General features: G+C 48.0%; 8 protein-coding genes and 1 non-coding gene across 9 annotated transcripts; 4 read left to right on the top strand and 5 right to left on the bottom strand.

Moving 5' to 3' along the window:
- Window positions 1–1,203: 1,203 nt before the first annotated feature.
- On the top strand, window positions 1,204–4,568 carry L228DRAFT_251040 (hypothetical protein). The gene is made up of 3 exons (XM_018333465.1): window positions 1,204–1,813; window positions 1,876–2,257; window positions 2,309–4,568. The coding sequence occupies exons 1-3, from the start codon at window positions 1,362–1,364 to the stop codon at window positions 4,355–4,357; spliced, it is 2,883 nt and encodes a 960-aa protein (XP_018185001.1). The 5' UTR covers window positions 1,204–1,361; the 3' UTR covers window positions 4,358–4,568.
- Window positions 4,569–5,239: 671 nt separating this feature from the next.
- On the top strand, window positions 5,240–7,158 carry L228DRAFT_241674 (choline transport protein; the record flags this gene model as incomplete). The annotated part of the gene is made up of 6 exons (XM_018331344.1): window positions 5,240–5,242; window positions 5,345–5,536; window positions 5,590–5,636; window positions 5,696–5,775; window positions 5,841–6,336; window positions 6,414–7,158. The coding sequence occupies 6 exons, from the start codon at window positions 5,240–5,242 to the stop codon at window positions 7,156–7,158; spliced, it is 1,563 nt and encodes a 520-aa protein (XP_018185000.1).
- A 342-nt stretch (window positions 7,159–7,500) lies between these two features.
- L228DRAFT_271248 (MFS general substrate transporter) lies at window positions 7,501–9,746 on the bottom strand (the record flags this gene model as incomplete). Its single annotated transcript, XM_018335511.1, has 3 exons — window positions 7,501–8,370; window positions 8,528–9,419; window positions 9,523–9,746. The coding sequence occupies 3 exons, from the start codon at window positions 9,744–9,746 to the stop codon at window positions 7,501–7,503; spliced, it is 1,986 nt and encodes a 661-aa protein (XP_018184999.1).
- Window positions 9,747–10,657: 911 nt separating this feature from the next.
- L228DRAFT_t130 lies at window positions 10,658–10,772 on the top strand. Its single transcript has one exon. It is a non-coding gene; the product is annotated as a tRNA-Leu (tRNA).
- A 227-nt stretch (window positions 10,773–10,999) lies between these two features.
- L228DRAFT_263768 (hypothetical protein) lies at window positions 11,000–14,400 on the bottom strand. The gene is made up of 3 exons (XM_018334523.1): window positions 11,853–14,400; window positions 11,337–11,550; window positions 11,000–11,182 (listed from the first exon to the last, which is right to left on the bottom strand). The coding sequence occupies exons 1-3, from the start codon at window positions 14,132–14,134 to the stop codon at window positions 11,072–11,074; spliced, it is 2,607 nt and encodes an 868-aa protein (XP_018184998.1). The 5' UTR covers window positions 14,135–14,400; the 3' UTR covers window positions 11,000–11,071.
- A 488-nt stretch (window positions 14,401–14,888) lies between these two features.
- On the bottom strand, window positions 14,889–17,150 carry L228DRAFT_43551 (glycosyltransferase family 4 protein). Its single transcript, XM_018336589.1, has 3 exons — window positions 16,521–17,150; window positions 15,872–16,468; window positions 14,889–15,778 (listed from the first exon to the last, which is right to left on the bottom strand). Exons 1-3 carry the CDS (start codon window positions 16,762–16,764, stop codon window positions 15,171–15,173), a joined length of 1,449 nt encoding a protein of 482 aa, XP_018184997.1. The 5' UTR covers window positions 16,765–17,150; the 3' UTR covers window positions 14,889–15,170.
- L228DRAFT_43562 (hypothetical protein) lies at window positions 16,630–17,822 on the bottom strand. Its single transcript, XM_018336591.1, has one exon. The coding sequence runs from the start codon at window positions 17,615–17,617 to the stop codon at window positions 16,736–16,738; it is 882 nt and encodes a 293-aa protein (XP_018184996.1). The 5' UTR covers window positions 17,618–17,822; the 3' UTR covers window positions 16,630–16,735.
- Window positions 17,823–18,124: 302 nt separating this feature from the next.
- L228DRAFT_43552 (hypothetical protein) lies at window positions 18,125–18,824 on the top strand. Its single transcript, XM_018336590.1, has one exon. The coding sequence runs from the start codon at window positions 18,183–18,185 to the stop codon at window positions 18,531–18,533; it is 351 nt and encodes a 116-aa protein (XP_018184995.1). The 5' UTR covers window positions 18,125–18,182; the 3' UTR covers window positions 18,534–18,824.
- A 2,190-nt stretch (window positions 18,825–21,014) lies between these two features.
- L228DRAFT_214915 (kinesin-domain-containing protein) lies at window positions 21,015–26,842 on the bottom strand (the record flags this gene model as incomplete). Its single annotated transcript, XM_018330056.1, has 8 exons — window positions 21,015–21,557; window positions 21,654–24,130; window positions 24,251–25,199; window positions 25,256–25,495; window positions 25,555–25,947; window positions 26,001–26,182; window positions 26,263–26,586; window positions 26,680–26,842. The coding sequence occupies 8 exons, from the start codon at window positions 26,840–26,842 to the stop codon at window positions 21,015–21,017; spliced, it is 5,271 nt and encodes a 1,756-aa protein (XP_018184994.1).
- Window positions 26,843–26,952: the final 110 nt, after the last annotated feature.

Below are 26,952 nucleotides of genomic sequence, written 5' to 3'. Positions count from 1 at the left end.
CCTTCTTTTACCTTCTTTTACCTTTTTTTCCTCCGCTTTAGTCTGGTGCTCTGGTGCTCAGATACTCTGATGCTAACACCCTTGTACCATTGGGTGCTCGGTGCTCGGTGCTCGGTGCTTGGGAGTTGTTTTTTTTTTCTTCATTTGTTTACTTTTTGTCCTTTATTTTCTTTTTCTTATTTCTTTTCTTATAGCCACGTGCTATTCTCAATATCATTTCTTCATTTCTCCGTCAAGAGGTTTCATGGGATATCTATCTTTTCTCCGTCAAGAGGTTCGAGGGATTATCCATCCTTTCATCATCAAGAGGCTCGATGGGATATATCTTCTTCTTCCACCGAAAAAGGATTGATTGGAAGCAAGCACGGTTGTCGGGGATTAGGTCATTAGTGCTTGGGAGAGAGCTGCGGTGTTGTAGCCTGAGGGTTGTCTTAAATGGTAGCTCTTAATTTTTTTTCTATCTCATTATTCAACAATTGAATCCTCTTAATATCTTAGTATCTTTAATTTAAAAACTCGATACAACTCTTGGAATCTTGGTTAATGTGTTTCTTTTTATGTTTAGTTGCGTGATTGCTGGTATGACGGGATTTTTAACTACCTCAAGTAAGGTGTCCGAATTTCCGACAGCTTTAGGTATTCCTGGACTTACTCCTTATCCAGTACTGCACTGAAGGGGGAGTACGTTAGTGGGGAAGATTATCAAGGTAGTGGAGACGGGACGGGTAAAGGCGAGCCGAGCGAGACTCCGAGACACCTGGAAGGCGGGGAGAAGCCAAGAGGTCGACACGTTAGAATAGTGCTATGCATACCTGAAGCCTGAAAAACCAGCGGCTTTTTAAAATACATAAGTGGAAGTGAGGATCTGTTGCACTACATCAGTTCAAATTAATCTGGCGCATGCTGCGACGGACAACTCGATTATGCAATCAGAAGGCAGGCATCACGGAAACTGGAGATTTTGTGACGTGCGAGACTTAGAGCTGACTTGTTGCACGAGCAGAAGGCACGCTGAAATCTGCCATTTCTCATGACATGTATCTTTATATAAAAGTGCTGCTTCATATTGTACTGTCCAGGGTACGGAAATCATTGGCGGAGCAAGCGCCACAATTGAAGATGAAGTATCTTGCTGCGCCTCCAGAAGGCTGAGCCTAGGAGGCTAAGTTGTACTTGTTCAAACATCGCTCAGTTTTACTTCATCACAAGGATGTCAGCGACAGCCTCGCTGGGTTGCATCTACTGTGATAGCTGGCTTTCGGCCATTTTCATTAGAGTTATCTCAGCGGCAGCTCTCCTTTGCTCGACGGAAGCATCGAACATCGTCGACAAGGTCGTGCAAAACATTCACGGAAGCGACAATGGCGGAGCCATTCGCGGTCATTGGACTGGCGATGAATATCGCTCAGTTTTTGGAAATGAGCGGAAAATTAATCCGGAAGGGATACGACGCATACCGCTATTTGCATAGCTCGAAGGAAATAAACGCGGAGATTGCTGCGCTCGCAGCAGATGTCAAGTCTCGCAGCAACAACATCATGCGAATGATTTCCCAGAATGAAGCACTGGGCTCCCCAGTATCGAAAGGCGAGCTTGGAATACAACTACTTGCCAGACACACCGCGAAGATGGCGGATGATTTATTGGAAGCCCTTGATCTGGTCGACCTCAGGAATCCTTGTCGCCGTGGAGCAATCGGGAAAATTACAACTTCCATAAAAGCCCTCTCGAAAAGGAGAACAACCGAGGAGCTGAACAGAAGGTTACAAACCATGCAGAAGCAACTCAATTCTCATATTTTGGATACTCTCAAGTACGTTTGAACCTTGAACGATTTCCCCAACTTTTCTTAGGACGAAGCTTACCATATTATAGTGACAAGCAGTCTAAAGCCACCTTAGCGATCGCAGAGTTGAAGGGAATGAGCCAACGAATGGAATTTGATACCACTCGTAGACTGGATTATTTAAAATCAGATCTGGAGACATTGCTTCATGTCACGGCCGATGGGCAGTACGAAAGCAACGTCGCGCTTGAGGTCCTTTCAGATAAACTCCACGCCTTTCTAGAAGCAGAAAATGAAGTCAAGAAGGAACAAATCATTCTCCAAAGCTTATGCTTTGATTCTTTGAAGGAACGCTATTCGACTATTAAGAAAGCTCATTCACGGACCCTAAATTGGCTTTTCGAAAATGAAGAACTTGGGTTTCTCGAGTGGCTGAGATCAGGTAGTGGAATCTTCTGGTTCTCTGGCAAGGTTAGCCATCCTTTATATGAAGGTTTGCGGGGTAACTGATGATTTTTCTAGGCTGGAAGTGGCAAATCTACGTTAATGAAATATATCGACGGCCATCCCTCTACCTCAGAAAACTTGCATTACTGGTCTGGGTCGCAAAAGCTGGTTACGGCAAGCCATTACTTTTGGAACCCTGGAGCTCCCATGCAAAAATCTCAACGAGGACTACTCCAGACCTTACTATATCGAATCTTTGGGGAGTGTCCATATCTCATAAAATCTGTGTGCGCCCAGAGGTGGAATGAGCAGGCGCATACCCAAACAGAACCATGGAGCGAAGAAGAATTGGCCGGCGTATTTGAAAACATCGCAAATTTAAAGGACCTCCCGGTCAAATTCTGCTTTTTAATAGACGGACTTGATGAATATGACGGCGAGAGTGAAGACCTACTCGAGATTATACAATCTCTTTCTCGTTCTTCCAGTATCAAGATTTGCACCTCGAGCCGACCGTGGAATGCATTTTCGGAAGCGTTGGGTAACGGCCATCAGCATTTAACCCTACAAGAGTTGACGCAAAATGACATGCGAGCCTATGTCATGGCAATGCTTCAAGATAATCCTAAATTCCAAAAGCTCTCTGCAGATGACCCTCGCTGTTTGGACCTCACACTTGAAATTAGTACTCGAGCGCAGGGTGTTTGGCTTTGGGTTTATCTCGTTGTCCGGTCTTTGCTTGAAGGTCTACAAGAAGAAGACAGCTTCTACGATCTCCAGGATCGCCTGAACAAAATTCCGTCCCGTTTAGAAGACTACTTGATGCTTATCTTCAAGAGAATCGGCAGAGACTATTGGGAAGAAGGAGCGCGAATTTTGTTGACCAGCACACATGCATATGGGCCTCTACCTATCCTGGCGTATGAGTACCTATCTATCGAAAAAAGATATCCAGACTATGCATTAATGGACAATGTGCTATCTCTCGTACATAAAAACGAGACATGTTTGCGTTCCAAATGGAAAAAGAAATTAAATAGCCATTGCAAGGATCTACTCGAGATTTCAAACGATGCCCATCATGTAAGTGGGCACGAGTCTTTGTTTACAATCACCTTTCTCCATCGAACGGTTAGAGACTTTCTGGAAACCAAGGAGATGCATCAAGTGCTTGAACAGCGAGTAAATGAATGCTTTTCCCCTCGGCTCGCTCTTCTCCGAATTCACCTTGGGCTTCTAAAATTCTTTTGGAATCACAAAAGGTTTCCCAAGGCGGAGACCACTGATCACCGACTTCACTATATGGGATGCTTTGGAAATTACGCCAGGGACCTCGAACATTTCGAACAAAGATACAACTCCGCTCTTGTAGAGGGCCTGACATTTCTTGAAGACGCTGAATTTGGTCCCATCATCCACGAATATCGAAGGGGCAATCTAGACAGGTCTCGATCATTAGATGTTCAAAACCTCATTTTCGCAGTGGGAAGTGGTTTATATTTATACATTTCAGCAAAGCTCGATGAAGAAGGCGAAAACATTAATCAATCTACGCTGGACAATTTGCTGGTGGAGGCGATATATCGTGTTCTTTTCTTGATAGCCAGCCCAGCCTTACACGGCGATAAGTTTAATATAGCTGCGATCTCAATGGTTGGTTTGCTCTTACGGAAAGGTGCTGACCCCAACGCTCCTCGTCCAACAATCTTAAACATCGATTTCATATTGCCGGCGATACGAGAGACTGTGTGGAGTTTTCTTTTGGGCTTTTTGGAAGTTTACACGCCCCGTAAAAGTTATATGAGCATTTTTCTGTTTGAAATCATGGAGCTTCTCCTTCGCCATGGTGCAGATCCGAACGTGAGATGGAGTGTTAGAGGATCAGGAAAGAATGACTACTCCGGCTTTTCAGAGGTATCGATTAAGCTTTTTGGAAGCAGCCGCGCAGCGCAATTGGAGAGAATCGCGGCTGAAATGAATCCTGGAAAATATTCCCCTGGCCAATATTCCCATCTCCGAATGGGAAACACTGAGGAAGAATCGTCGACTTTTCTATCACGGACTTTTGCTTCTGCCGCTCGTGCCTGGCAAGGGATCTACCATTCTATCCATTTTGGTCGATAACACCATACTAGATCCATCAGCTGGGCTAGATAACCGCTCTGTTCGAAATACTAGCACCTCAGATAGCACAGCAAGCAGTTGTTAGATTGTCTTTGTATTGTCCTATTCTCGCCTTTTTTTTCTTTTCCTACCTTCCCTCTCGGAAAGCTATTGTTTTTGCTTTATGAAGTCTGTCTATATGTATGTTATAGGATACCCCAGAAATGCCCCTAGCCTGTGTTGGATAAGCAGGACCACTAAAAGAACATGAACTGAACAATACTCGTTGCCATGATCACGTGTCCTCTGCAGCAGGTAATAAATGCAGGTAGATATCATCCATCAACAGCGATCTAATCATTTGATTAATGGCCCTACGTATAAATCATACATTGGTATATAACACGAGTATAAATTTGCACGGGTCAAAAAAGCTTGAGCCTAAGCTAGTTGGACCGAAGACCAACCGAGACCGGGGACCGGCGGCGAGACTAGCGCCAGGGCCTTATCTCTTACTGACCTTTTCAGTACGACAGGGTTAGTCTGGAGTTCCTCCCGGGGAAACCTATCCCAATAGCCCGCCAACCATGTGCCACCCTCCTCTACGCAGGCCAACTGCCTCTCTGGATTCGGAAGGGAATAGCGCTACCTTTCCTAATTTATGCTTGTTAGTCGCTACAATTATCATCGCAAGGCTTTGAAGAATATCCCCGGCCTATCTATGCTTTTTTTTTCTATCTTTGACTGTCTTGTATATAGTCTTTTATATATAAATCAATATGGCTTCTTGGGTCATCTCTCGATGCTTGGCTGATCCTCCTGTGCGTGTGAGAAGCAGCAGCGCACTTGAATCTGTTTGAAATTATCTTTAATTCTGAGATCAGCAGCTGCAAATCCTTCACCATGGTTAGTGACAGCGACCTCAAGATTTCTCAAGAGGCAAACCCCGTGCGCGGAATTCCTTCCTACCTAAGCGTTGGTAACTCCCACTAACAATACCTCTCCCAGGCTGAATTGACCCAAAATGATCATGACAAAGCCGGCTTCGCAGACAGTGAGAAGAACGTCGACGAAGCAATCTCCACTCAAGTCAATGCCTCGGGTCATGAACAAGAGCTTGATCGCCAATTCGGACTTGTCAGCATCATCTCCGCTGGAATTGTGACTGGCAATACATGGACAGCCCTTGGTGGTGCCATTGTAAGCTCTAACATAAACCGATCCTAGAATTCCCGACTAACTGGAAACTCTAGGTTGTTGCTTTGTACAATGGAGGTCCTCCTGGTGTGATATATGAATTGTAAGCACGATGGATTTCATATGAAAAAGGAAGCCAATAACTGATTGATTTTTTTACAGCATCGCAGTCTCAATATGTTATTGGTTTGTGGGTGCCTCGATAGCTGAGCTTGCTTCGGCAATCCCTGCTTCAGGAGGAGGTGCGTACCAATAATACTACCGTCACTTCATTGAATTTCTAAATATATCCTAACACATTCGATAGTCTATCACTGGGCAACTGTCGCAGCCGGACGTAAATATGGCCGCCCCGCTGGCTGGTTTGCCGGCTGGTGGAACCTTTTGGCCTGGATCTTTGGCGCTTCCGCCAATTCTGCCATCATTGGAAATGGAGTCCTGTTCTGCTATTCCCTCTACCACCCCGATCTGGACATTAAACGCTGGCAAGTCTTTATCGTCTATGAGATCATCACAGTCATCTGCTGTGCTGTCGTTCTCTTTTGCAACCGGGGCTTGGCCAGTATCAACCGAGTCGGCTGCTTCTTCATGCTTGGAGGAATCTTCGTTACCGTCATGGTTTGCGCCATCATGCCATCGTACAATGGCAAAGGCCACGCTTCAAACAACTTTGTCTGGGCAGATTGGTTCAATGGCACAGGCTATTCGAGCAACGGGCTGGTGTTTTTGACCGGTATGCTCAACGGTGCTTTTGCCGTTGGCACCCCAGACTGTCTGACCCATCTCGCCGAGGAAATACCAAGGTAAGCTCCCCAGGCCAAACTTTCTGCTGCTTAAAAGCAAGATGCTATCGACAGATCCGCTGACAGTACAACCCCAGACCGAGCTCGAACATCCCCAAGGCGATCCTTGCGCAGATCGTCGTAGGATTCATCACCGCTCTCGTTTACATGATTTCCATTTTCTACTCCATCAACGATTTCCCGAAACTCTTCAAGGAAGACTCCGTCTTTCCCCTTGGCGACATTTACCACCAAGCCACCGGTTCTCGTGGCGGTGCCGTCGGCCTTGTCATTGTCATTCTCCTCCCCATCTGCTGTGCCACGGTCGGCTGCTACACGACTGCAGGCCGCATGCTCTGGACTCTTGCCCGCGACGGGGCCACACCAGGCAACAAGAGCATTGGAAAGATCAGCCCCCGCTTTGAAAACCCCTTTAACGCCACCCTCGCATGCGGAATCGTGTCCATTTGTATGGGCGGCATCTTCGTGGGCTCCGTCGCTGCGTTCGATGCGTTTATTGGCGCCTTTGTCATCCTCTCAACCGCCTCCTTCCTCGCCGCCATCATTCCCAATCTCTTGTCTGGCCGTCGGAATATCCGCCCGGGCGCCTTTTGGATGAAGGGCTGGGTGGGTTTCTGCGTGAACATTATTGCATGTGTATACATGATGGTGTTTATGGTTCTCTACTGCTTTCCGTACGCGATGCCTGCCACGGCGGACAATATGAATTACTCGAGTCTCGTCACGGGAGGGTTTACTATTTTTATTGCCATTTGGTGGTTCCTCGGCAGCAAGAATTACACGGGGCCTATGGTTGTTTTGGATTCTGTTACTTTGAATTAGCATTTTGATTGTGCAGTTACCTGAGTAGTTTGGCAGTTTAGCAGTTTGAATCATGTTGCAGCTCATAGAGCTTGGCTGAATATATCCTTTTGAATTTTTAGTTGGCACATTTACTTTCTATTCTATTACTCATTTACTGTTTTATTTACTCATTTCATTTCCTATTTCCTATATCATTTACTCATTACTCATTTATCATCGTTAACGTGGTAGAATATATTGGAATTCTTAAATGGGCCGTGAAATGAACTAGCGACCTATACAGACGAAATGAAACTCTATAAGATGGAACTACTACAGTGACGCTATATAGATCTGAAGGAACAAAGTTGTAAGTAGTAATTAAATCCGAATCCCTCGTCGCGCCCACCCGCCTTTTCCCTTCCATGCAAACAGCCACAGCCCGCACGCGATCCACACGCTCACGCTCATGGCGTAGAAGGTCGGCGCGTAGCATCCAGTGCCGTAGCACAGCACGTCGTCGTCGTCGTTGTTGTTGTCGTTGGGTGTTTGCAAAGTCGCGTTTAGATTTGTGGATACAGACGTTGGCGATAAAGACGAGGAAACCCCCCGCTCAGCCATCCGTTGATACACCGCCGAATACACCAGCCCCCAAACCGTCGCGCCCGCCGCAGGCACCATGGCGACAATCCCCCAATTCGTGCCGAAATTCTCCAGCCCCCAGACAAGACTCGTAATGATCGGCGCAAGGGCAAACACGGCGCCGTACCCTGCGCCAATGAGGCCGGACACGAGCCAGAACCGCTCGGCGTGGTTCTGCACAAGACCTGTGGCGAGGAAGAGCGTGCCGAGGGAGAGGAGGAAGGCGAAGGATATGAGGAAGGTCAGGCGGGAGAGTGTGAGTCGTTTGACGCGTAGATGGAGATTGCGGAGGGTGCGGGAGTGGTGGATGGTGCGGAGAGGGCCGAGGATACGGGAGAAGAGGGAGGGGGGTGAGGGGGGGAGGGTAGAGGAGGATGAAGAGGAAAGAGAGGAAGAGGGGGAGAAAGGGGGAGAGGAGGAGGAAGAAGGTTGGGGATGGGGAAACGCGTGGGGTGTAGATGCGGGTGCGACGAGGTCGGATAATGTCCCCGTAATGAGACGCGCGAGGGTGGATGTTATTGCCATAATGGACACGTGTGTTGCTGCGCTGGTGGGGATGGATGACGGGGGAGTGGATGGTGGGTAGAGCGTGCCGATGACGGTGCCGAGCTGTCCATGTCAGTATTTGATTAGAAAGAATGAGGGGGATAGAATACAGAGGGAGAGGGGAGTTGGGATTAAAGGAGAAAGGAGTGATAGAGGATAAGGCAATAAGAGGGGAGAGTGTTAGGGAATAAGGGAATCAAAGGGCAAATAAGGAACATACGTTATTGAGAAAAGCCTCGCCAGGGCCAGTGACGAGAAAGAAGCCCGCGGCAAACCACCACATGGTTTTATCCTTGAGAAACCGCCTCGTCTCGCCGTTCAATAACCAAATCTTGCGCTTCTGCTCTTCTTCCTCTCGCTGTTTGCTTTCCTCTGCCTCGGTCAGTCCTGACGCAGCCAGGCCGGCTTCCTCGTCGGCCTGACCATCGCCGCCGCCAAAGGTGCCGTATTCGAGCTCAGGCGGTCCGCCGCGGAAGAAGTTGCTCTCCTCTAGAAGTCCACTGCGCTGGAGATCCTCGACTGCCTCTTCTATCATCTCCTCCTCGTCCACGACGCGCAGCGCAACGGAGCCAATGAGGGCTAGTACGAAGAGGAGCACGGCGAGAAAGATGAAAAACTTGAACACGTCTACATCGCCTCGACTGCCGTCTGGTCTGCGCTCGTACAGTACTCGACTGGCAACTTGGCTCAGCCACATGGAACTCAGTCCAATGGCGGTAATGGGAATAGCCAGCGTCAGACCCTTGTGTTTGCCTCGACCAAAGTTCTTTGCTGTCGTTGCCACGGATGCGAGATACATCGCGCTCGTTCCCATGCCCACGCCGATAAATGCAAGAATCATGACCCCCACAGGCCAACCACCGTCTCTCGGCGCGCCGGCCCGGTATGTGAATGCTGCTAATAGGTATCCAAGGCCGAAAAAGACGCCGCCCGATAATATTACTGGTCGCGGACCGTATCGATCGCAGAGATACCCGAATATGCAAATGGGCAGGTACATGGCGAGTTCGCCCGCAATGGATACCATGTTTACTTGGATTTGGGTATAGTGGAGGCGCGAGAGAAAGAGGTGGCCGTAGAGAGAGTATGCCATGATGGAGCCAACGCAGAAACTTTAAAAGTCAGTATGGGATTTTGAGACGGAGACCGTAAAGTCTTATGAACCGCAGAATTTCATATCAGAAATCAACAATTCATCGTGGAGAATACACGTACCAGTTGACCACCGCAGAGATGAAGCTTACGGATCGCACCATTTCCCGTTTCAGGCGCTGAAGGTCTCGTTTCCGCACTCCTTCTGCGACTTCATCTAGAAAGCTCTCTGCATAACTTGGCGTGGATACTCCACGCGGTTCTCCTCTCAGTCTATTCTGCTCATCCGCGCCGCCGCCATGTAGCAGCGGTCTCGCGACCTCATCGCCATCCCTCGACTGCGGCATCCTGTCGATACTGCTTGTAAAACGCCAGAGCTCTTCTTTTCTCTGTCAATATTGGAAGTCCACGGAAAAGGTACGCGCCAATGACACGAAAATCGCCTGTTTCCAACCTGCGCAGCGATCTCCCTTTCGATCAGGACTTCAGTTTCCTACTCATATATTCTCCCAATTCAGCACTTCGATCTTTCAATCTCGTATCTTCAGTCCTCCAGTAACCGTTGACCGTTGACCCTTAACTGCAAATCCTAAAAAATGTGCAGTCAAATCGACATGGTGCGTTTAAGCTCCAAATCCTGCCATTGTGACAGAAACAGTCGTCCAGAGGATAATAAGACAAGTAAGGTCGTAAATGACACGTAGCAATGCTGTCCCCGTCAAACTGGGAGTCTGGTAAAGCGTGCACGGTGTACGCTCTGTATCATGCAACGACGCTGTGTTGTAACGCGGCCACGAGTCCGAGCGAGCGACAAATGCCAAATGCCAATGATATTATAAAGTATACAAGCTTTCAAGTTAAAAGACAGCAAATCCGACAGCAAGCACAAATGCAAAGTAACAATGAAAATGTCAAATCGGCAAGGGAGTTGAGGTAGGACGGGGAGAGCGTTGTGTGTCACAGGAGACAGGGTCAAGCGGGAGTCTGAGCGTCAGAGAGTTCTTATCACGCGGGTATGCTGCTATCCAAGGTGTCCATGGTGTTATCGCGTTGGCGTGCTTGTGCATATCAGGGATATGCGCCGGGGAATTAAGGCCCGAGATGCTCTGTGGCTGTACTTTGTGTGCGAACATGTTTAGCAGCGTTTATCGGTAGAGGTACCTTGGTTGGAGAAGCACGAGATAACGCATGCTTGAGGCGACATGCACCAAACTTTTGGCATTCATAAAGGTATTAACGAACATTCATCTTAACAAGAGGTGGGATGGCCGAGTTGGTTATGGCGCCAGGTTAAGGTCACCTTAACAGAGTTGCTTTCTTAGTAATTTCCTGGTTCGGGAAACTGAGCGTGGGTTCGAGTCCCACTCCCATCAACAATCTTTTTGCTTTTTTGTACTCTGCCTCTTTGATCCCTTCTTTGATCCTTTCTGTTCCGTTTGGAAAATATTTCCTTTTTATTTCCCATTTTTATTTGAAATCTTGTTGCAGTGAAAAATATTCACGTACTTGCTCAATGACCTGCAAACCGATGAACCGGTTTAAAATCAAGAAATATGCTTGCGCAGAAATGGTATATTAGTTATCAGAATCAATAAATATGGCCCGAATTATTAAATCTTGGAAATACCCCTTTTCCATGACTCCGTGACCAATCCTTCATGAACCTCAAGTGCTAAACATCATTACTATCCGGATCCGTGCCCATAAACACCGCATACAGTCGACGACTTATCGCCGGCCCTATTCGCGCAGACGTGAACCCTCCTGACCGATTCGCAGATTTCTATTCCAATTAGTCTTGCGTCTTGGAAATCCGGGAAGCAACCAGATCGAAAGGGGGAAAAGGACGGAAAAGGACGAAAGAAAAAAAGAAACGAGAACAGATCTAAAAGGGAAAATAATGGGGGCAAAGAGAAAGAAAAGAAGCAAAAACATACCGCCAAATCCCGCAACGCCAGCGGGCCCAGGCGCTTAAACGCGCCCATTAAACTCTTGACATCAGGATACTCCGCTGCGATCCCGTACGCTATGGGCGCCGTAACGCGGACAATCTCCTGCAGCATCTTGATGAAGGTGTCGAATTTGTCTTCGCCCGTCTTGACCTGTCCGACGTCCATGCAGAAGGACGTATTTAGGGTCGATCGCTGTGTACTGTTGATGATGTGATTAGTGTTTGATCGGGCAGCCGCTTATATACTCTTTTGGGAGGGGGGGTTTTGCTTTTATCTTTTTGGGAATGCTCTCGTGTCAAAGGTAAAATAAAGCTGGGAAGAAAGTAAAAATGGCGAAGGCGATGAAAGCGTTGGAGTATGAAACGGGGATAAAGCAAAGTGTAAAAGGAGCAAAAGGAAATGAAGGGGGAAAGGCGATAAAAGCAAAGGGCTGCAGAATAAAAGAGAGAGAGAGAGAGAGAGAGAGAGAGAGAAAGAAAAAAAAGAAGGGATAAAACATACCGATAGGGAATGGTACTGATATGCTGCGTAAAATTGACAATCCACTCTGCAGTCTCGTTCGGAACGGCAGTATGATGAATGAGACATTCATGCAGGATTTGCAGCCGCAAGAGTGCGTCCTCTATTGTGTCCTCATCGATGATGACTTGGGTTTTTCTTTTTCGGGGTTGTGCTGCTCGTCTTCGCGCTGCTGCTGCTGCTGCTGAACCTGAGCCGGAACCCGAACCAGAACCCGAACCAGGACCCGAAACAGAAACCGGATCTACACCTGAGCCTAATGACACTGACGCCAGAGCAGCGCCATCAGTTGCGGATGTAGTTGACATATCATCATCCATCTGCCTCAGCACAGCAGCCTGGTAGGCTCTATTTCTCAAATTCTTATTCTTTCGCATCCACGCCGTGAGTCCCTCAATGAGATAGATTGGTTTGCAGCCGGGATATGCGGCTTTGAGCGTGCGGACGTGTGTTTCCAGCGAGACGGTCGTCGAGGGTGTTTCGTCTTCATTATTGTTATATGTACTGTCGATGACGGTACCAACTGCATTTAAACCCGCACTTTGACGTGTTTCAGGGCCAGCACTGATACCGCCCGGTTCAGAAACAGATGTAGCTAATGACACAGAGGTAGCTAAATCGACAAACTCCGCAGCAGGTAGCACACACAGAACATGCTTCTCGGCATGGACTTGTAGAGGCATAGGCTCCCAGTGATCCATTTCCTCATTGAACCGCGCCACGACTTTTCTGCGCCACTTGACCACGTTTGGCACGCTGCTGATGTGCGTGGCTGTCTCGACTTGCAGGTTCTTCATGTATTCCCGTACTTGAGTATCGACGGACGTCCCGGCCATGGAGGACGGCAGGTCGACGATCATTTCAGGCGTGGAGATCTTCTTATCCGTCTTTGCGCGATTGACTTGTGCGAGGTCAAGGGCTTTTTGCTTTTCCCGCGCTTTATCTTCCTTGAGACGCTGTTTGCGTTCCTTTTCGGCTTCTTTTTCGCGTGCTTTGCGCAGGCGGTCTGCCTCTCGGGCTTTGGCGCGTTTTAATGCCGCGGCAGATGTGGAGGTGGAGGCTGAGATTGATGTGGTTTGGGGTTTTCTCTTAGTTGGTTTTGGCCTTGCTGTTACAATATCGTCGTCGTCGTCGTAGCCGTCTGTTGGGATCTTGTCGTCTATATACAACTGGGGATGTGTGTCTGGGTATGAATTTTCCGTGCGCCATGCTGGTCCGTATTTATCCAGACTTGAAAATGCGCATGGTGCAGATATGGTACGAGAGAATCGCGCTGGCCCTCTAGGCCGTGGAGGGAGGACTGCATTGGTAATGGTAGATAAAGGCGGAATGTCATCATCGTCGTTCTCATTGTCTTCCTCCACAATGACATTCTCCGTGACGGCGGGTTGTCTTCGACTCGTCGGGAGGGCAGCAGGTAAATCGCCCGGCGAGGACGTGAAAATGATGGGATCTGAAAATTCAAGCGGAGCTTTGCTTGCCGCAGTGGATGACTTATGTTTTGCATTCTCGACATCTCTTATAGGGTGCTCCTGCTCTGGTAGTTGCACGTCATTACGGTCCGTATTGACGGTTTGCTTTGCTGCTTTATCAGCAGTACTCGTCCTCCTTGGTCCAGTCAATAAACCCATATCCAGCTCGTCTGAATGAAAAGGCGACGGGCTTAGTTTTCGTCTCTTGGGCGACCTTTGCTCGCTTGGCATCCAGCTATCGTCAAAGTTGACGCTGCTGGGGAAGTCGTCTGAGAGGATAATAACCCCTGCCGGCGCGGAATATGAAACCGGAGGTGAGCTCTTTCTTGCCGGATGTGATTGTTCAATATTCATCGAGCTCTGCGGTATAATCTCGACAGAAGCCTGGGTGCTTGGGTTCGTTCTATGCAGTCCGGCCGCAGTCTCGCCATATGTACGTAAACTCCCATTGCCGTCGTTTTCATCGCCATCGTTAAGCGTGACTGGTTCGCAGGCCCCGGTGTCCTTATTTGGACCAACTCCTTCAGAGCCCAGAATCTCAATGTCGCTATCACTATCCAAGCCTATCGTCCTCCGTGATAATGGTGCAGCGGCATGATTCGTGGTTTTGGACGCCACTGCAGGCAATTGTTCTTCTCTTACACCATCTCCATCATTATATCGCCACTCTTCTCTTCCCTGCTCCGCCCTTTCCTCAGGTCTCGCTATCCCCGGTGTCAACCCAACAGCACTAGCTCCATTCCCAGGCGCGTCATCGCTCGTCAGGTCAATAAACACATCTGCAGGCGGCATTATGTCTCAGACTATCCTCATGACACCCTGACACCAAACTTTGCCGGAGTGATGGCCCCGTAATACAAGAACAAGAAACAAAGAAGATAACCGATGACATCAGATATTCAGGATAAAAGGAAAAGCAAATACTCAGGTTCGAAAGGAAAAGCAAGTGCTGAGGATAGAAACTGAAAAGAAAGAGGAACACGACAGAAGCACGTGAAACCCTAACGAAGCAAAAATATAAAGCAATCAGAAGACAACCAATGACAGCAACACTCAGTATACAAACTCAAAAGCAGATGGCGATAGAAGACGACAATAAATAGTCAGGATACAAGGAGACAAGAAAAATAAGAAGAGAAACACGACGGACACGTCAATCTAGCTATATCATCCGCATTGCAGTCAACGACTAGAAATCCAGCAACGCCCGCCAGTAGCTGATTCGCCTTCACTGGAAATTTCGGCACTCCTTGTCAATGCGCTCTAGTTCATGTCCCTTAAGAGGCCCTTTATTTTGATTTTGTTGTCGTCATCACCTATCGAAAATAACGTGGAGGCCTAGAGCACTTCCTCGTTTGCAAGGCTCCAAAAACGCGAAGTGGCTACGCGGTGTCACGTGATGTTGAATATACTGCTTGCAACACTTCCCTACAACTGTATCAGGTACTTATAGCTGGACTCCTCGATTATGATTTTACACGGCATGATCACGGCAAATAATTGTATTAGAATAGCTTAGTATGAATAAAAATTTGCATTGAAGTACGCCCCATCGCATACTTTCCGACTATGTGCTGATGCGAGTATGTGACTAGACTTCCGAAGTGGAAGATGAAGCAGACCTGGCTTCAAGTAGACGAGTAGACTAGCAAGAAAAGAAATGACAACGTAGAATTACGATAGAAAGGCAATGAGACTGGCGTAGAGATAGAAAAAGAAAGAAATAAAGAAAACAATAGAGAAATAAAAAACCACCGAAGATAGAAGAATGGAAATAAGCAAGGATATGAGCAAAGAGAAGCTGAAACACTTGGACGTTCTGACGACTTTACTTCAGCATTGCATACAGCAACGCAAATACTCCCACCAGCGCAGCCCCCACGAAAAGTAACAATGCGACCAGTCCAGTCTGATCGACAGGATGCCGGGAACTCTGAATCAAGCGCTGCATCTCATTCTCCAGTCTCTCCGCCATTTTAACTTTTGAGAATTCTTCAAGTACTCTAGCTTTACCCGACGCGCCCATGAGTTTGAGCTCGGGTTGTGAGAGACCGTGTAGGACCTTGGCCATGACTTCGGTCCATTGTTCAATCTTGTCGACAGGGCGGAGCCAGCCTGTTTTCCCTTCGACGACGGTTTCTAGAGGGCCACCAGTATTGGCAGCAAGAACGGGGACGCCAGCGAGCATGGCTTCGATGGGGACAATCCCAAAGTGTTCACGAGTAGGTGTGTACAAGAGTAAACTTGCGGAGTTGAGAAGAGTGGTTTTCAGGGTGGCAGGAACAGAGAGAAGAAAAAGGACGTCGACATCGGCGGCGATGTTAGATGCGGATACAATGTTTTTCATTGTCGCGGTTTTGAGCCCCAGCTTTTCCGCAAGTGTGACTAGTTCGGAATGATAAGAGACGTTTTCGTGAACGCGGTAGTCGTATCCACCTGTATATAGTTAGATATAATTAGTGTTCCATATACTGGAGAATGATGTGGAGTGAGAGGCAAAGGGAGAGAACTAGAAGACAGGAAGCTAACCAGCAATGACAAGTCTGGATTGCTGTTTATCCTTGTCACTTAATCCAGCAAATGCCCTGATGGCGAGTCCAACGTCCTTCTTCCTTTCGAATCGGTTAATACTTAGTAAGACCTTCTTTCCCGGCCATATTTCTTGTTTCTCCCCAGTGGGTACGTCAGATGTATCAACGCATGGATAGACAACGCCTGGCTCAATGCGTGCTTTGGCGAGTGAGGGGAATGCTTCTGCAAAGACGCCTCGAGTGAAACGGCTGTTGACGACAATGCCATCGCTCATTCCCATGGTCCAGCCTTCGAACCAGTCGAAGGGGATCCGATAAATTCTTTTTACCCAGCTTGTTCTCTGCGCAAGTAATTTGTCTGGGAAATGACAATAGAAGAGAATACGGGATTTAGGACAAAGAAGACGAAGTAGCGGCAAACAAGCGCTCAGTTGGTCAACGAAAAAGACGTCTGGCTGCAGTTTCTCGAGTTCACCAGAGAAGTATGTCTGCAGGACGAGATGTAATTGTCGAAGAATGGCGCAGAGAATTGAAAAACGCCGGAAAATGTGAGGCGGGACGATACTATCCCCGCGAACGCGGACGTCCAGAGTACCTTTGTTCGTTAGCATGTATATTCATTAGGGTGAAGATGGAATGAGGCTTACCATCTCGAGCCTCGTCAAAGCAATGATTTTTATCGCAATAAGATGTAAACACAACTATCTTTCCATCGTTGCCCTCCTTGATACTATCAAACTTTTCTCCAGGATGACCATGTCTCACCACACGATCCTGCAACCCCACGGCGGCATCCACGACCAACCTTTCAGCCCCGCCTATGCCGAGGTCAGGGTGAATAAACGCAATGGTTTTTAAACGGTTAGGCGACTCCGGACGAGCCTTCGCCATTTTGCTCCGGCGGATCTTCAAGGCTCAGGCTTTGGAGATATTCCAACTTGTCAACGTAATTTGCAGCCCTACGTCTGGCTTTATCTGCTTCTTTGAGGCAATAGTTGGCCGTGACGTTGAGGCGGAGGGCCTGCTTCGCCGCGTCTGCTTCAGTTGTACCAGCCTCGTCCTTTCGGACAAGTTCCTCGAATTTTTTATAGTTTTTGATGGCAATCACCACTCTCTTCTTAGCAAGAGTCTTATAATGTGAAATAACCTTCTCACAATTATCAATAAGTCGCTTTACCTTGATTGGGTCGGTCGGAGGAGGGTAGGGAGGCAGCAAGTTTACCAGGCTCCCGGCCGCCTCGATAATACCTTGCGGGATATAGAAAGCCGATTCGGGCACTTCACAGGCCAAATACGAACATCCAGAAGGAGGAGGAGGCAGCGGCGGTAGTGGCGGTGATGGCGGTGATTGATTGCTGTGAATTGCTTCCTGTTTCTCTAATCGACGGACTTGTTTGCGGGACAGGCCACAGCAGCAGCAATGCTTTCGGGACGTGGTAAGCAGAACAGGAGCAAGGAACGGCAAAGTCAGTTCTAATATCGCTCGGTCGCGCTCGTCGCGAAGTTTCTCAGTCGTCCAAGTCGACGGCTTAGCTGTACAAATCTCAGCCGGTGGAGCAGCCGATGGAGCAGCCGGTGGAACAGTAGTTGCAGTACCGGATTGCTGCTGAGATGGCGCCGACGTAGTGGTCGATTGAACGGTAGCTGTAGTACCGGCTGGCTGTTCAGATGGCGCCGGCGTAGTGTTCGATGCTGTCTTCGATGCTGTCTTCTTGTTAGACTTCTTATTCGACTTCTTCGGCATGATTGACTTGAAAAACGAAGATCAAAATCTCAAAACACAACAGAGACTCGAAAAGAAGCAGTAAACGAAGGGAATAAACAAAATCAAGCAGCAGATAATAAAGAGAAAGAGCACACAAGGGATAAAAACAGCTTCGAATAACAACACAGGCCTTGAAAAGGGATGCTGCTGAAGAGTCTGCTTCAACGCGTGAGTACTGATGATGAGATGAGAGGAGATGAGAGGAAGAGATGATGAGGCCTGCCGAAAAACAAATAAAACTCAAAGCGCTGCAAGGCGTAGAGACCAGAGCGGCACATTCTGCTGGAGGACAATGCTACATGCTCTGTCCATTTGAAGCCAGCGGAAACGTGTGTCCTTGCACAAAATCGTGCCGGTATACATGGGATTGCCATGACGCCCATCATTTGATGTGTATGTGCATTGGACCCAGCAGTGTCTCCTTGTCAGAACATGCGAGAGCGTGCACAGCATTGGACACCGAGAAGGTGAATATTCGTAATAGCTGTGTACCCTAGGAGTCCGTATTCCATGATAGTTGTATACCCCAGGAGGTCTGTATTCCATGACAGCTACATACCCATCCCTCTCTGCAGGTGCTAGGCGTGGAGTGTACCCTATGCTTCTGGATAGCTGTCCTCTTGTCGTAGAATATCCTTTCCAGAATCCATCTCTTTTGCTGTTCGTATGTCCGGATTTGCTGTACGCATTTCCGATTCCTCTCTTTTGCTGTACGCATTGCGTTCCCGCGATTCATCTCTTTGCCATACGCTTTCCCGAATTCATCTCTTTCTCTGTACGCAATGCCGGGCAACCCAAGGCAGCACCCCCCTCAATACCGCCTCAGCACCCTATGCCCGTCCAGGCCCGAGGTTCCAACATCAACACTCTCCATATTACCCCTCTGACATCCTGACGTCCTGACATTCTGACGTTCTGACACTCTCAACCCATGGATTCCATACCTTCAATATACATCAACGTACATGCCCAGCAGCGCTTTTTCAACTCAATAGGTTTTGAGTACAATGCAAACGTAAAAGACCAATTGGACGTAAACTCGCAGAACCTCAAACAAAGCATCATCCAGAACAAGCTTTACGCAAAACTATACATGACAAGAAAGCTGCAATGCTGCAATACTGTACAAGCTGCAATGTTGTACAACAACACGATAACCAATACAAACATACGAAAAAAGTAACTCACCTTTTCAATGAATCAACTCTATAACTTAGTCGTGGTGCAGGTGGGCCAGACAGCGCCGTGTTGTCTGTTGTCTGTTGTATCAAACAGTGTGTACTCCGTACAAGTTGAATCGTTACTTGTCCCTTGGACGTTTCGCGTGACGGCATCGGGCATCGGATCAACTTACGGATCAACTACAACTGGCGAGTGGTATCCCGGTATCTGCAGCCCGCCAGGCCGCCAGGGCCGCCCGAGCCACCTAACCTTGCTACAAACCAACGGAAGTATATTCTTCCGGCATGCAGAGTGCAGAGTGACATTACCCAACTACCACAACTACCACAACTTCACAAGTGTATCACAAGTGTAAACATTGGGTTGCAGCACTGAGGGCACAGAAGACAAACACAGAAATAAATACATTCTTCTCCTTTAAGTTCGTCTAAAAAATGAAAAATGAAAATGAAAATGAAAAAGCCTCTAGCGACAACACATCAAATTAGCTTCACAGAAAAGGAAGATATTCCAGTACAAGAGTTTGAACAATAGAACAAGGTAGCTATACCACTTAAAATATAGTAAGCACTTGTAACAATATAGTTAAAACAGTAGGTATTTAGTAATAATGTACAATAGTACTGTATACTGTGCACTGTGCCATTTAATTAATGGTAACAAGATTTATATTTTACAAAGAAAAATTCTTGGTTGTGTAACAGCTTATTCGTAGGCTACCTAGAGTGTTGAAGAACCTGCTTTTCCCGCAAGGTAATGGTATCCTATCTTATGATCGTACACTGCGGCCAATCTGTTATGCTACAAGGTAAATCCCTATTATAATGAAATTAGATTAGAACAGACAACGCAAACGCTTTTATAAGCCAAAGCGACCAAGGACCAAGGACCAAGCCAGATCTACAAAAGCGATCAATTCCTCGAATGCCCTATGACGACGTGCAAACAGGACCTGCCCTACAACCAGCCAGAAGTACGAAGAGAAGACATATCCTACAACGGCTATAGGACAATCTGAAGATTTACCCTATGAACAGCCAACAAGAAGAAAAAAAAAATTGAATAAACACTCTACCAGCTAATAGAACCTAAATGAAGACACGTAAAATACGACCACACAACCACACAACCACACATCCAACAAGCGACACATTACGATAGAAAGTCAACAATAATGCAACGTGGACAGACAAAACAATGGAACATGTCATGCAAGTAACAAGCACTCTAAATCTATCCTATTGCATCTGGCTCCGGCGTCTCCAGCCCTGGGGCTTCTGCTAAAGAATTGTGGTCTAGGCTTAAGAGCAATGAAGTAATAAAAGACAAAGAGGAAAGGAATTGATGGAAAAAAAAAAGAAAAAAAAAAAAAGAAAAAAGAAAAAAGAAGCCTAGACAACAAAGGAATTGATAAAGAAGAAGAAGATTAGACAGCAAAAGAATTGATAGAAAGAGACGGAGACAGGATAAATAGAGACAGACGTAATTTGGAGCGAAAACAATGACCAAAGACAATGACTGCTTAAGTGAGCAAAGGGGCTATTGAAGACAGGGAGAGAAAGGAAAAGAACCGGGCTCAATGGACGGGAAAAAAAGGATAGTGGAAAAATAGAGAAATAAAAGACAGTTAAAAGTACAATTACAACTGGGACGTGGATCGCATCAAGGGAATCTTCTCGTGAGAAATAAGAACAAGGGTAGAATGCTAATGAGACAGGAAAAAGTTGAAGCAAGACAAGTTTTGAAAACGATGGGATTGAATCAACGATTAGAGGAACTGCAAAGTGCTGAATAACGGATGGAGGAAAAAGAGGAAAAGAGGGCTAGAGAGAAAGAAGAAAAAAAAAAAGAGAAAAAGGAAGAAGAAAGGAAAAAAAGAACAAAGTGAAAAAGCAACGAAAATGATCAAAGTATTCAAGGCCTTCTTGCGTAATCAGAAACCGCAAACACACAACGCCTAGCTACTAGTGCCTTGTGGCTATAAATGAGCATGGCGAAAAGCAAGTTCAAAGCAATAACTGTTGAAGCCGAATACTAAAAGGGAGAAGTGAAGAAAGACATAAAAGCGTTTAGGGAGGAATATAAAACAAAGAAGCGAAAGAGGGAATTGAAACGGAGAAGAAGAAAACAAAAAGAAGAAAAAGAGACACATGACAATCGTATGATAAATTGTCTGCCGCTGAATTGCGTTCCACTAGAAGCAATTCAAGCTGCCCTTCTTCTTCTTTTTGTTAATCGCATTCATCCGTTCTTCCAAATGAGCACGTGCGGCCTCTGCTTGCATCCTTGCTTGGCGTTCTTCTTCGACGGCCTGGACAGAGAGACGCGACGTATTACGTTCTTTCTGCATAGTTTTGATCTCGTCCTCATACGACCATGCCTTCTTCTTCCATGTTTCCACATCGGCCTTGACCTTGTTGCACTGGGACTCGAGGTCCATGAGCGCTTCCTCGAGCGTGGCCGTAAGCTGCTTCTCTGCAAAGAGGTGCTTCTCAATGGTACGAATACGCGTTTCTTGGTCCTCTGCAAGCTGGGACGCAAGCAGGTCCTTACTTGCCGGGCGAGAAGACGGTGCCGAAGCAGGAGGCGCGCCGGCAGGTGCATTAGCCGTTGGAAGAGGCGGCAGTGGAATAGCAGGTGGAGGTGAGGGTAGAGATGCGACGGATGTGCTCTTGCGGAGCTGAGAATTGGCAGAGTCGGTCCGCTCGTGGCCAGGCACAGTACCGGAATTGCGCGACTCGGCGTTACTTTGGTCTCGAAGTTGGGCCTGGAAGTGCTGATTCATTAGCAACGAGACTTTAACGGTGGATATGGGGGTTATAATGAGACTCACTTCAAGCTGGACAATCTTCTTTTTATGTGCATCAAGCTCCCTTTCTGCCTCAGCGCGAGCAATGATTGCCTCCTCGAGTTGTACGTTCCGCTCATTCTGCAAAAGCGAGAGCCTGTTGCTGGCGATCTGATGCTGGTCGAAATTTGAAGCAAGTTGCTCCTCGAGTTCTTCTACTAGACGAGAGCTCTTCCTCTCCTTTTCGCTAACCCGCGCAATTTCATTGACAAGCTCGTCATTCAGCGCGCTGAGCTCGCCGACAGTCTTCTCATACCCCTCAATTTTCTCTTGGAGTTTCGTTCCATGGTTGGTAGCTTCTTGCAGATCGAGAGATGCCTTTTCGTGCTGTGCTAGAAGATTGTCTCTGTCATTAGCGAGAACTCGCACTCGCTCCTGCATCTTGTCAACGCTGCAATCCTCTTTGAAAATGGCCGACATGTTCTCTAGCAAGGATGCCATCTCGCCCCTTGATGCAGCTAGATCCAGTTCGAGCGCATCCAGCCTCTCACGGTAGTTGTCGGTCTGCTCAGCGAGTTTCACTTCGGTAGAAGCTTGAGCTTCTATGAGCATCGATGATCGAACATTTTCAATCTCGGATGCGTGGGTTTCCTGCAACGATTTCAGGCCTTGCTGATGAAAGGCAACGGCTGATTTCTGTTCTTCAATCTGCCTCTCAAGGTTTGACACCAGATCACGAAGCAAACTAGCATCTGCCTCAGTGGTATCGCTCAAAGCCACTTTCTCTTCGTACCTCTTCTGCCATTCTGCTTGAGAGTCTTGAAGAAGAGAGATTCGCTCATTGCGCTCGTCTATAGCTTTCTTGTGTCCGTCAATCTCAGTGCGCAGAGACTCCACAAGATTTGCTTCTTCCAAAATGTGCCGAGGAACCTCGCCAGGGCTCTCCTTTTCTAGACTCTCCATTGTGGTTGTTTCGGCAGGCTGCTCTGAGGTCTTGATTGCCATCTCCAGTTCGGCAATGGTCGCCAGCAACTGCTTCTCAGAAGCCTGCATCGAGTCCACTGCAGATCTGTGTTTGACTTCCCACTGATGAAGTTCCTCCTCTAGACTTGCAATCTTTTGGCCTTCATTGCTGCTAATTACACTTGGCGTTTCTCCAAGCTCCTTGCTCTCCGAGAGATTCCCCAAGGGCGTTTCGGGATAGAGCCCTGGCATTGGAGCACTTTCCTCCAGCTGAGGCACATTGCCAAGCACTGGAGTGTCTGTATTCGCTCGTTCCGCGATAAGAGAATTCAAAGAATTGATCTGGGTCAATAGTTCCTCCTCGCGGGCGGCGTGACCTTCCCGAAGAACTCGAATCTCGTTCTCGCTCTGCAAAAGCTGGTCACGTAAAGAAGCAGCCATGGAAATGTCGATTGGCGAAGATGATTTCAAACTAGACCTCTCTCGAGTAAGTCCTGCAATAATAGTCGTCTTCGTTTCCATCTCCCGCTTCATGTCTGCGAGCTCTGATTCAAGTGACTGAACTCTCTCCGAACGCGAATAGAGCTCGTGCATTGCTGCATTGAGATTAAGCTCAAAGTGCTGCATGACATCCGGTTGACGTTCAAACTGCTCAGCAGCCAAATTCCGCAACGAAGCAAAGGATCGGTGGGCGCGATCGACTGTGCCTAGATTCTGCCCCGATTTTCGGCGCACAATCGATGGGTTCGGAAAGGATTCATTCGCAAGCTTGGCCCGTTGTACCTCAGCTTTCAGGATCTCAACAACATCAAGCGTATCTTGATGCTGCTCCTGGAGATGAGCGTACTGTTGGGTTAAAGCCGCCATATTCTCGTCTTTCTGAGATTGCATCTGCTTGAGATGCTCCATGTTCAGAGCCAGTGCTCTTTCCTTTTCGAGCACTTCTGCAATCTCGTCGTTATCTGACTCTTTGGGGGAAGTCTGGAATTCAGAAGGCTCGACGATAGATGGCAAGTCCCCAGGCGAGGACAATTCCGAGGAGGGTGAGCGCGAGGACCGCGATTGTTCTCCACTGTTGGGTTCGTCGAGCCTCTGCCCTAAAAAAGACGCCGATCTGGTCGAAGGGGCGGAAGGTGTCTGGCTTTCGGCATTCGTTTTGCGTGTGGCATTGGCCTCCTCGCGCAGCTCGGTCAGAGAGCGCAAAGCTTCCTCATACTTGGCCGAAAGGACATCGTAGTCTGTTACGGTAGAGTCGTGCTCAACACGAAGATCAAAAAGTTCCTGAGTAACACTTGCAAGTTTCTCAGCGACAGCCTCAGCTTGGGCAGCCGTTTGAGCTTCTTGCGGAGCTTCTTGTTCTTCTTGCGCAGCTATAGGCTCCGTCTGTGTCTGAGTCGATTCCACAGCCCGAGCAGCAACCTTAACTTGGTCGATGTCATTGGGCGTGTCCAACAAAGGCTCCTGTATCTGTTTGGGCTCTTCCTCTATCGGGGTGATCTCTCCGGGGCTTTCCCTTAAGCTGGTCGGACTATCCGCCTTCGATTCCTCGCCGATTTCTTCTTTTATTCCCTCGGCAGTTCTAACCTGTTCGTCATTAATCACGCTTGGAGAATTTTGGCCCTGTTCAATGTCTCGAAGATCGGCCTGGTGTTCTGGCACGCCATTGGGCTCGCTCTGACTCGTTGAAGACGACTTTCGTTTCTGAGCGGTTTCGGCAGCTTCAATGACGTTTCCATTTGATAGATGCTCAGCAATAGAATCCTTATCACTCTGTTGCATGTGATCGAGTTCGTAAAGGAGATTGTCCAGCTTTCCAAGACTACGTTGACGTTCAATGACATGCTCGAGGCGGCTAATCTCGCGATGCATAAGCTCAGCGTCCTGATCAGCTTCGGCAAGGCGTTCTTCCAAAGTGGAGATATAATCTTCACAGTTGGCCTCATTTTCGCGGATACGTGCAATCTCTTTGCGCAGCTCGGATATGATTGCGGCGTTCTTCTCTTCCCCTGAAGTCTGGCCATCCAGCTTGGTCTCAAGATCACGCAAGTAACTTTCGGTGCTTGTCTCCCGATCCATCAGCTTTTGCAAACGAAGCTGGAGTTGTTGGTTGATCGTCTCCACATAGGCACATCTCGTCTCTTTTTCGAGCAGGTTACTCTCGGTATTGGCCAGAGACGAACGCGTGCTCGACAGGGAATTCTCGAGGCTTTGGATTGTCTTTTCATATTCCAAGACGACTTGTTCCACTGCTTCCGCAAATGAGTTGGACCTGTTCAGTCTGTCCACCGCGCTCTCGCCGATACTAGTCTCAGGTGTGATGTCAATAGTCCCATTGTCTCGCGCCTTTGTCATCTCCGAGATGAGTTTTGCGTGTCGCTGGCTCAGAGCATTATAATTCTCCTGAACGTCGAGCAGCTGGTTTTGCAGTTCCATTTGCCTCTCATTTTGCCTATCGCCTTGATACTGAGAAACATGGCTTCGCCTATCACCACGCTCGGAATTACGGATTTGGTCTCGCAAAAACTGAACCTCTGCCCGCAGTCGGTCAATAAGTGCTTGCTTGTCTGCTTCATCCGAAACCTGTTGTATTTGCGGCTTGCTTTGGATTGCCCGAGCACGTTGGGCATACTGGTCACGTCAGTGCTTCATTTTCGCGCAACGGTTGTCGGTTTTGGTATACGCACCTGAACAGTATTGAGTGTTTCGCTGAGATGGAACTCTGCTGGGGTGACGCAGGCAATCATATAAGTTATAGCATTCCCGCCAAGCGAGTCTTGCAGCAAACGTGTGAGCTTTGAGTCTCGATAAGATACATGAGCTCCGCCCTGCCGCGAAGACAGCTGAGAAATGACTTTGCCTAGGCTGGCAAGTCCAGCATTAATAGAAATACCCTCTTTGGCACGATCGCCTTGCGCGCCAGTATTCTACTCAGAAATTAGCTTTACATTTGATTATGGGACGTGACTGTAGAACTTAGCCCTACCTTAAGCCGCTCACTACCGGCAAGATCAACAAAATGAAGCTTGCTGTCAACAGTGACCCAGCCTTCATTACCGGTCATGGCTTCTAAGGGTACTGAGAAGCGCTTCTCCTGTGCTGGAGTCCCCTGACCCTTATTTTTCTTCTGTATCAAATTGAGACTGAACACTGCATGGGACCGAGATGACTTTGCATTGATGGCAGTTGCGTCCGTTTGACGAATGGAGGATCCAAAGCTGAGCGCATTAAGAAGGTCTTCGACGGAATTGATCGTTACCTGATGGAGACCGGTCGGTAATATTCGGCCTTTGGCATCTTCACGAATGGTAATCTGATTGCGTTCTGACGGCGGGAGAGACTCTGGAAGTAACAGGTCTCGCAGTTGCTCGTTGTAGATCTAATAACATGATTAAAATGGTGCACTCTCTCGTATCTGTGCGAGCACTTTACCTCGACATAAGTTGCTTTCATGATCCAGTTCTTCTCGGGCAGCTTTGCAGCACCATTGAATGGCTGAATGGAATTGGTTGAATAACGCTTTGGTGTTCGCAGCCCAGTCGTTGACGTCCGATTCGAGGATCCACCGCCTAGCTTTTCAAAAATAGCCGTAGCTGCCCGAGGAACAACACCTGCTCAAAAGTTTAACTCATTTCTTGTCCTCATTCCGGGGGGTGTGCGTCATTAATCCTAGGCTGATCAAGCGCCCACTTACCCATATGAGCAGTGTCTCCCGACCCTACCGGCCCAGCAGTACCCATCGTATATGACTTCCCTGCGCCGGACTGGCCGTACGCAAGCAACGAAACATTATATCCTTGCACAAACGCATTGACGCTCTCATTCAGATAGGTCCAAATGCCTTCTTGTTCGATTTCGGGGCCGAATATCCGATCAAATATGAAAACTTTCCGTCCTTGCGGAGAGTCGACAGCCAAGGTCGTTGGAGAAGTTACGTGGACCATCGAACGTTGGAAACGCTGGGGGATCAGCTCGAAGCCGGGATCAGTCTGCTTCAGCGCCGGCCGAACACGGACCACTAATTATTCGGTCAGCTTAAGGCGCGCGCAAGACACCTGGCAACAGGCAAAAGAGGTCTCTGTCGATAATGAAGTGACCGGTTCTGACATACCAACTTTCACTGATGTCCTGCTCTCTTCATCTGAGGCCCTGCTCCCGCCGCCTTGCTTGCTACTCATACTCATTCGACTTGAACTCCGCGTAGGACGTATGACGGAGCTAAAGGGTCGCGGCGAACCCACCGCGGTAGAAGGCGAGGCCGGTGGAGTCGCCATGATGCCCTCTCCGCAGCCGGCAACGGTCCGCAGGATGGAGGATCAAGGATGAAAATTGGAATCGCCAGTTAAGGAGTGAGTTGGACCTTGGATATATGGACCGATTGTAG

Source organism: Xylona heveae, assembly GCF_001619985.1.
Source record: "Xylona heveae TC161 unplaced genomic scaffold L228scaffold_13, whole genome shotgun sequence".
NCBI classification, from domain to species: domain Eukaryota; kingdom Fungi; phylum Ascomycota; class Xylonomycetes; order Xylonales; family Xylonaceae; genus Xylona; species Xylona heveae.
This window is presented reverse-complemented; position numbering and strand designations above follow the sequence as displayed.

Coding starts and splice junctions, on each gene's coding strand:
- L228DRAFT_251040 (XM_018333465.1), top strand. CDS start 1,362: ATGGCGGAGCCATTCGCGGTCATTGGACTGGCGATGAATATCGCTCAG. Junction 1,814..1,875: donor CATATTTTGGATACTCTCAA/GTACGTTTGAAC, acceptor ACCATATTATAG/TGACAAGCAGTCTAAAGCCA. Junction 2,258..2,308: donor TCTTCTGGTTCTCTGGCAAG/GTTAGCCATCCT, acceptor TGATTTTTCTAG/GCTGGAAGTGGCAAATCTAC.
- L228DRAFT_263768 (XM_018334523.1), bottom strand. CDS start 14,134: ATGCCGCCTGCAGATGTGTTTATTGACCTGACGAGCGATGACGCGCCT. Junction 11,551..11,852: donor ATCAGTACCATTCCCTATCG/GTATGTTTTATC, acceptor CATCATCAACAG/TACACAGCGATCGACCCTAA. Junction 11,183..11,336: donor TGGCGTTGCGGGATTTGGCG/GTATGTTTTTGC, acceptor TAATTGGAATAG/AAATCTGCGAATCGGTCAGG.
- L228DRAFT_43551 (XM_018336589.1), bottom strand. CDS start 16,764: ATGGCGAAGGCTCGTCCGGAGTCGCCTAACCGTTTAAAAACCATTGCG. Junction 16,469..16,520: donor CTTTGACGAGGCTCGAGATG/GTAAGCCTCATT, acceptor TAACGAACAAAG/GTACTCTGGACGTCCGCGTT. Junction 15,779..15,871: donor ATCCAGACTTGTCATTGCTG/GTTAGCTTCCTG, acceptor AACTATATACAG/GTGGATACGACTACCGCGTT.
- L228DRAFT_43562 (XM_018336591.1), bottom strand. CDS start 17,617: ATGCCGAAGAAGTCGAATAAGAAGTCTAACAAGAAGACAGCATCGAAG.
- L228DRAFT_43552 (XM_018336590.1), top strand. CDS start 18,183: ATGACAGCTACATACCCATCCCTCTCTGCAGGTGCTAGGCGTGGAGTG.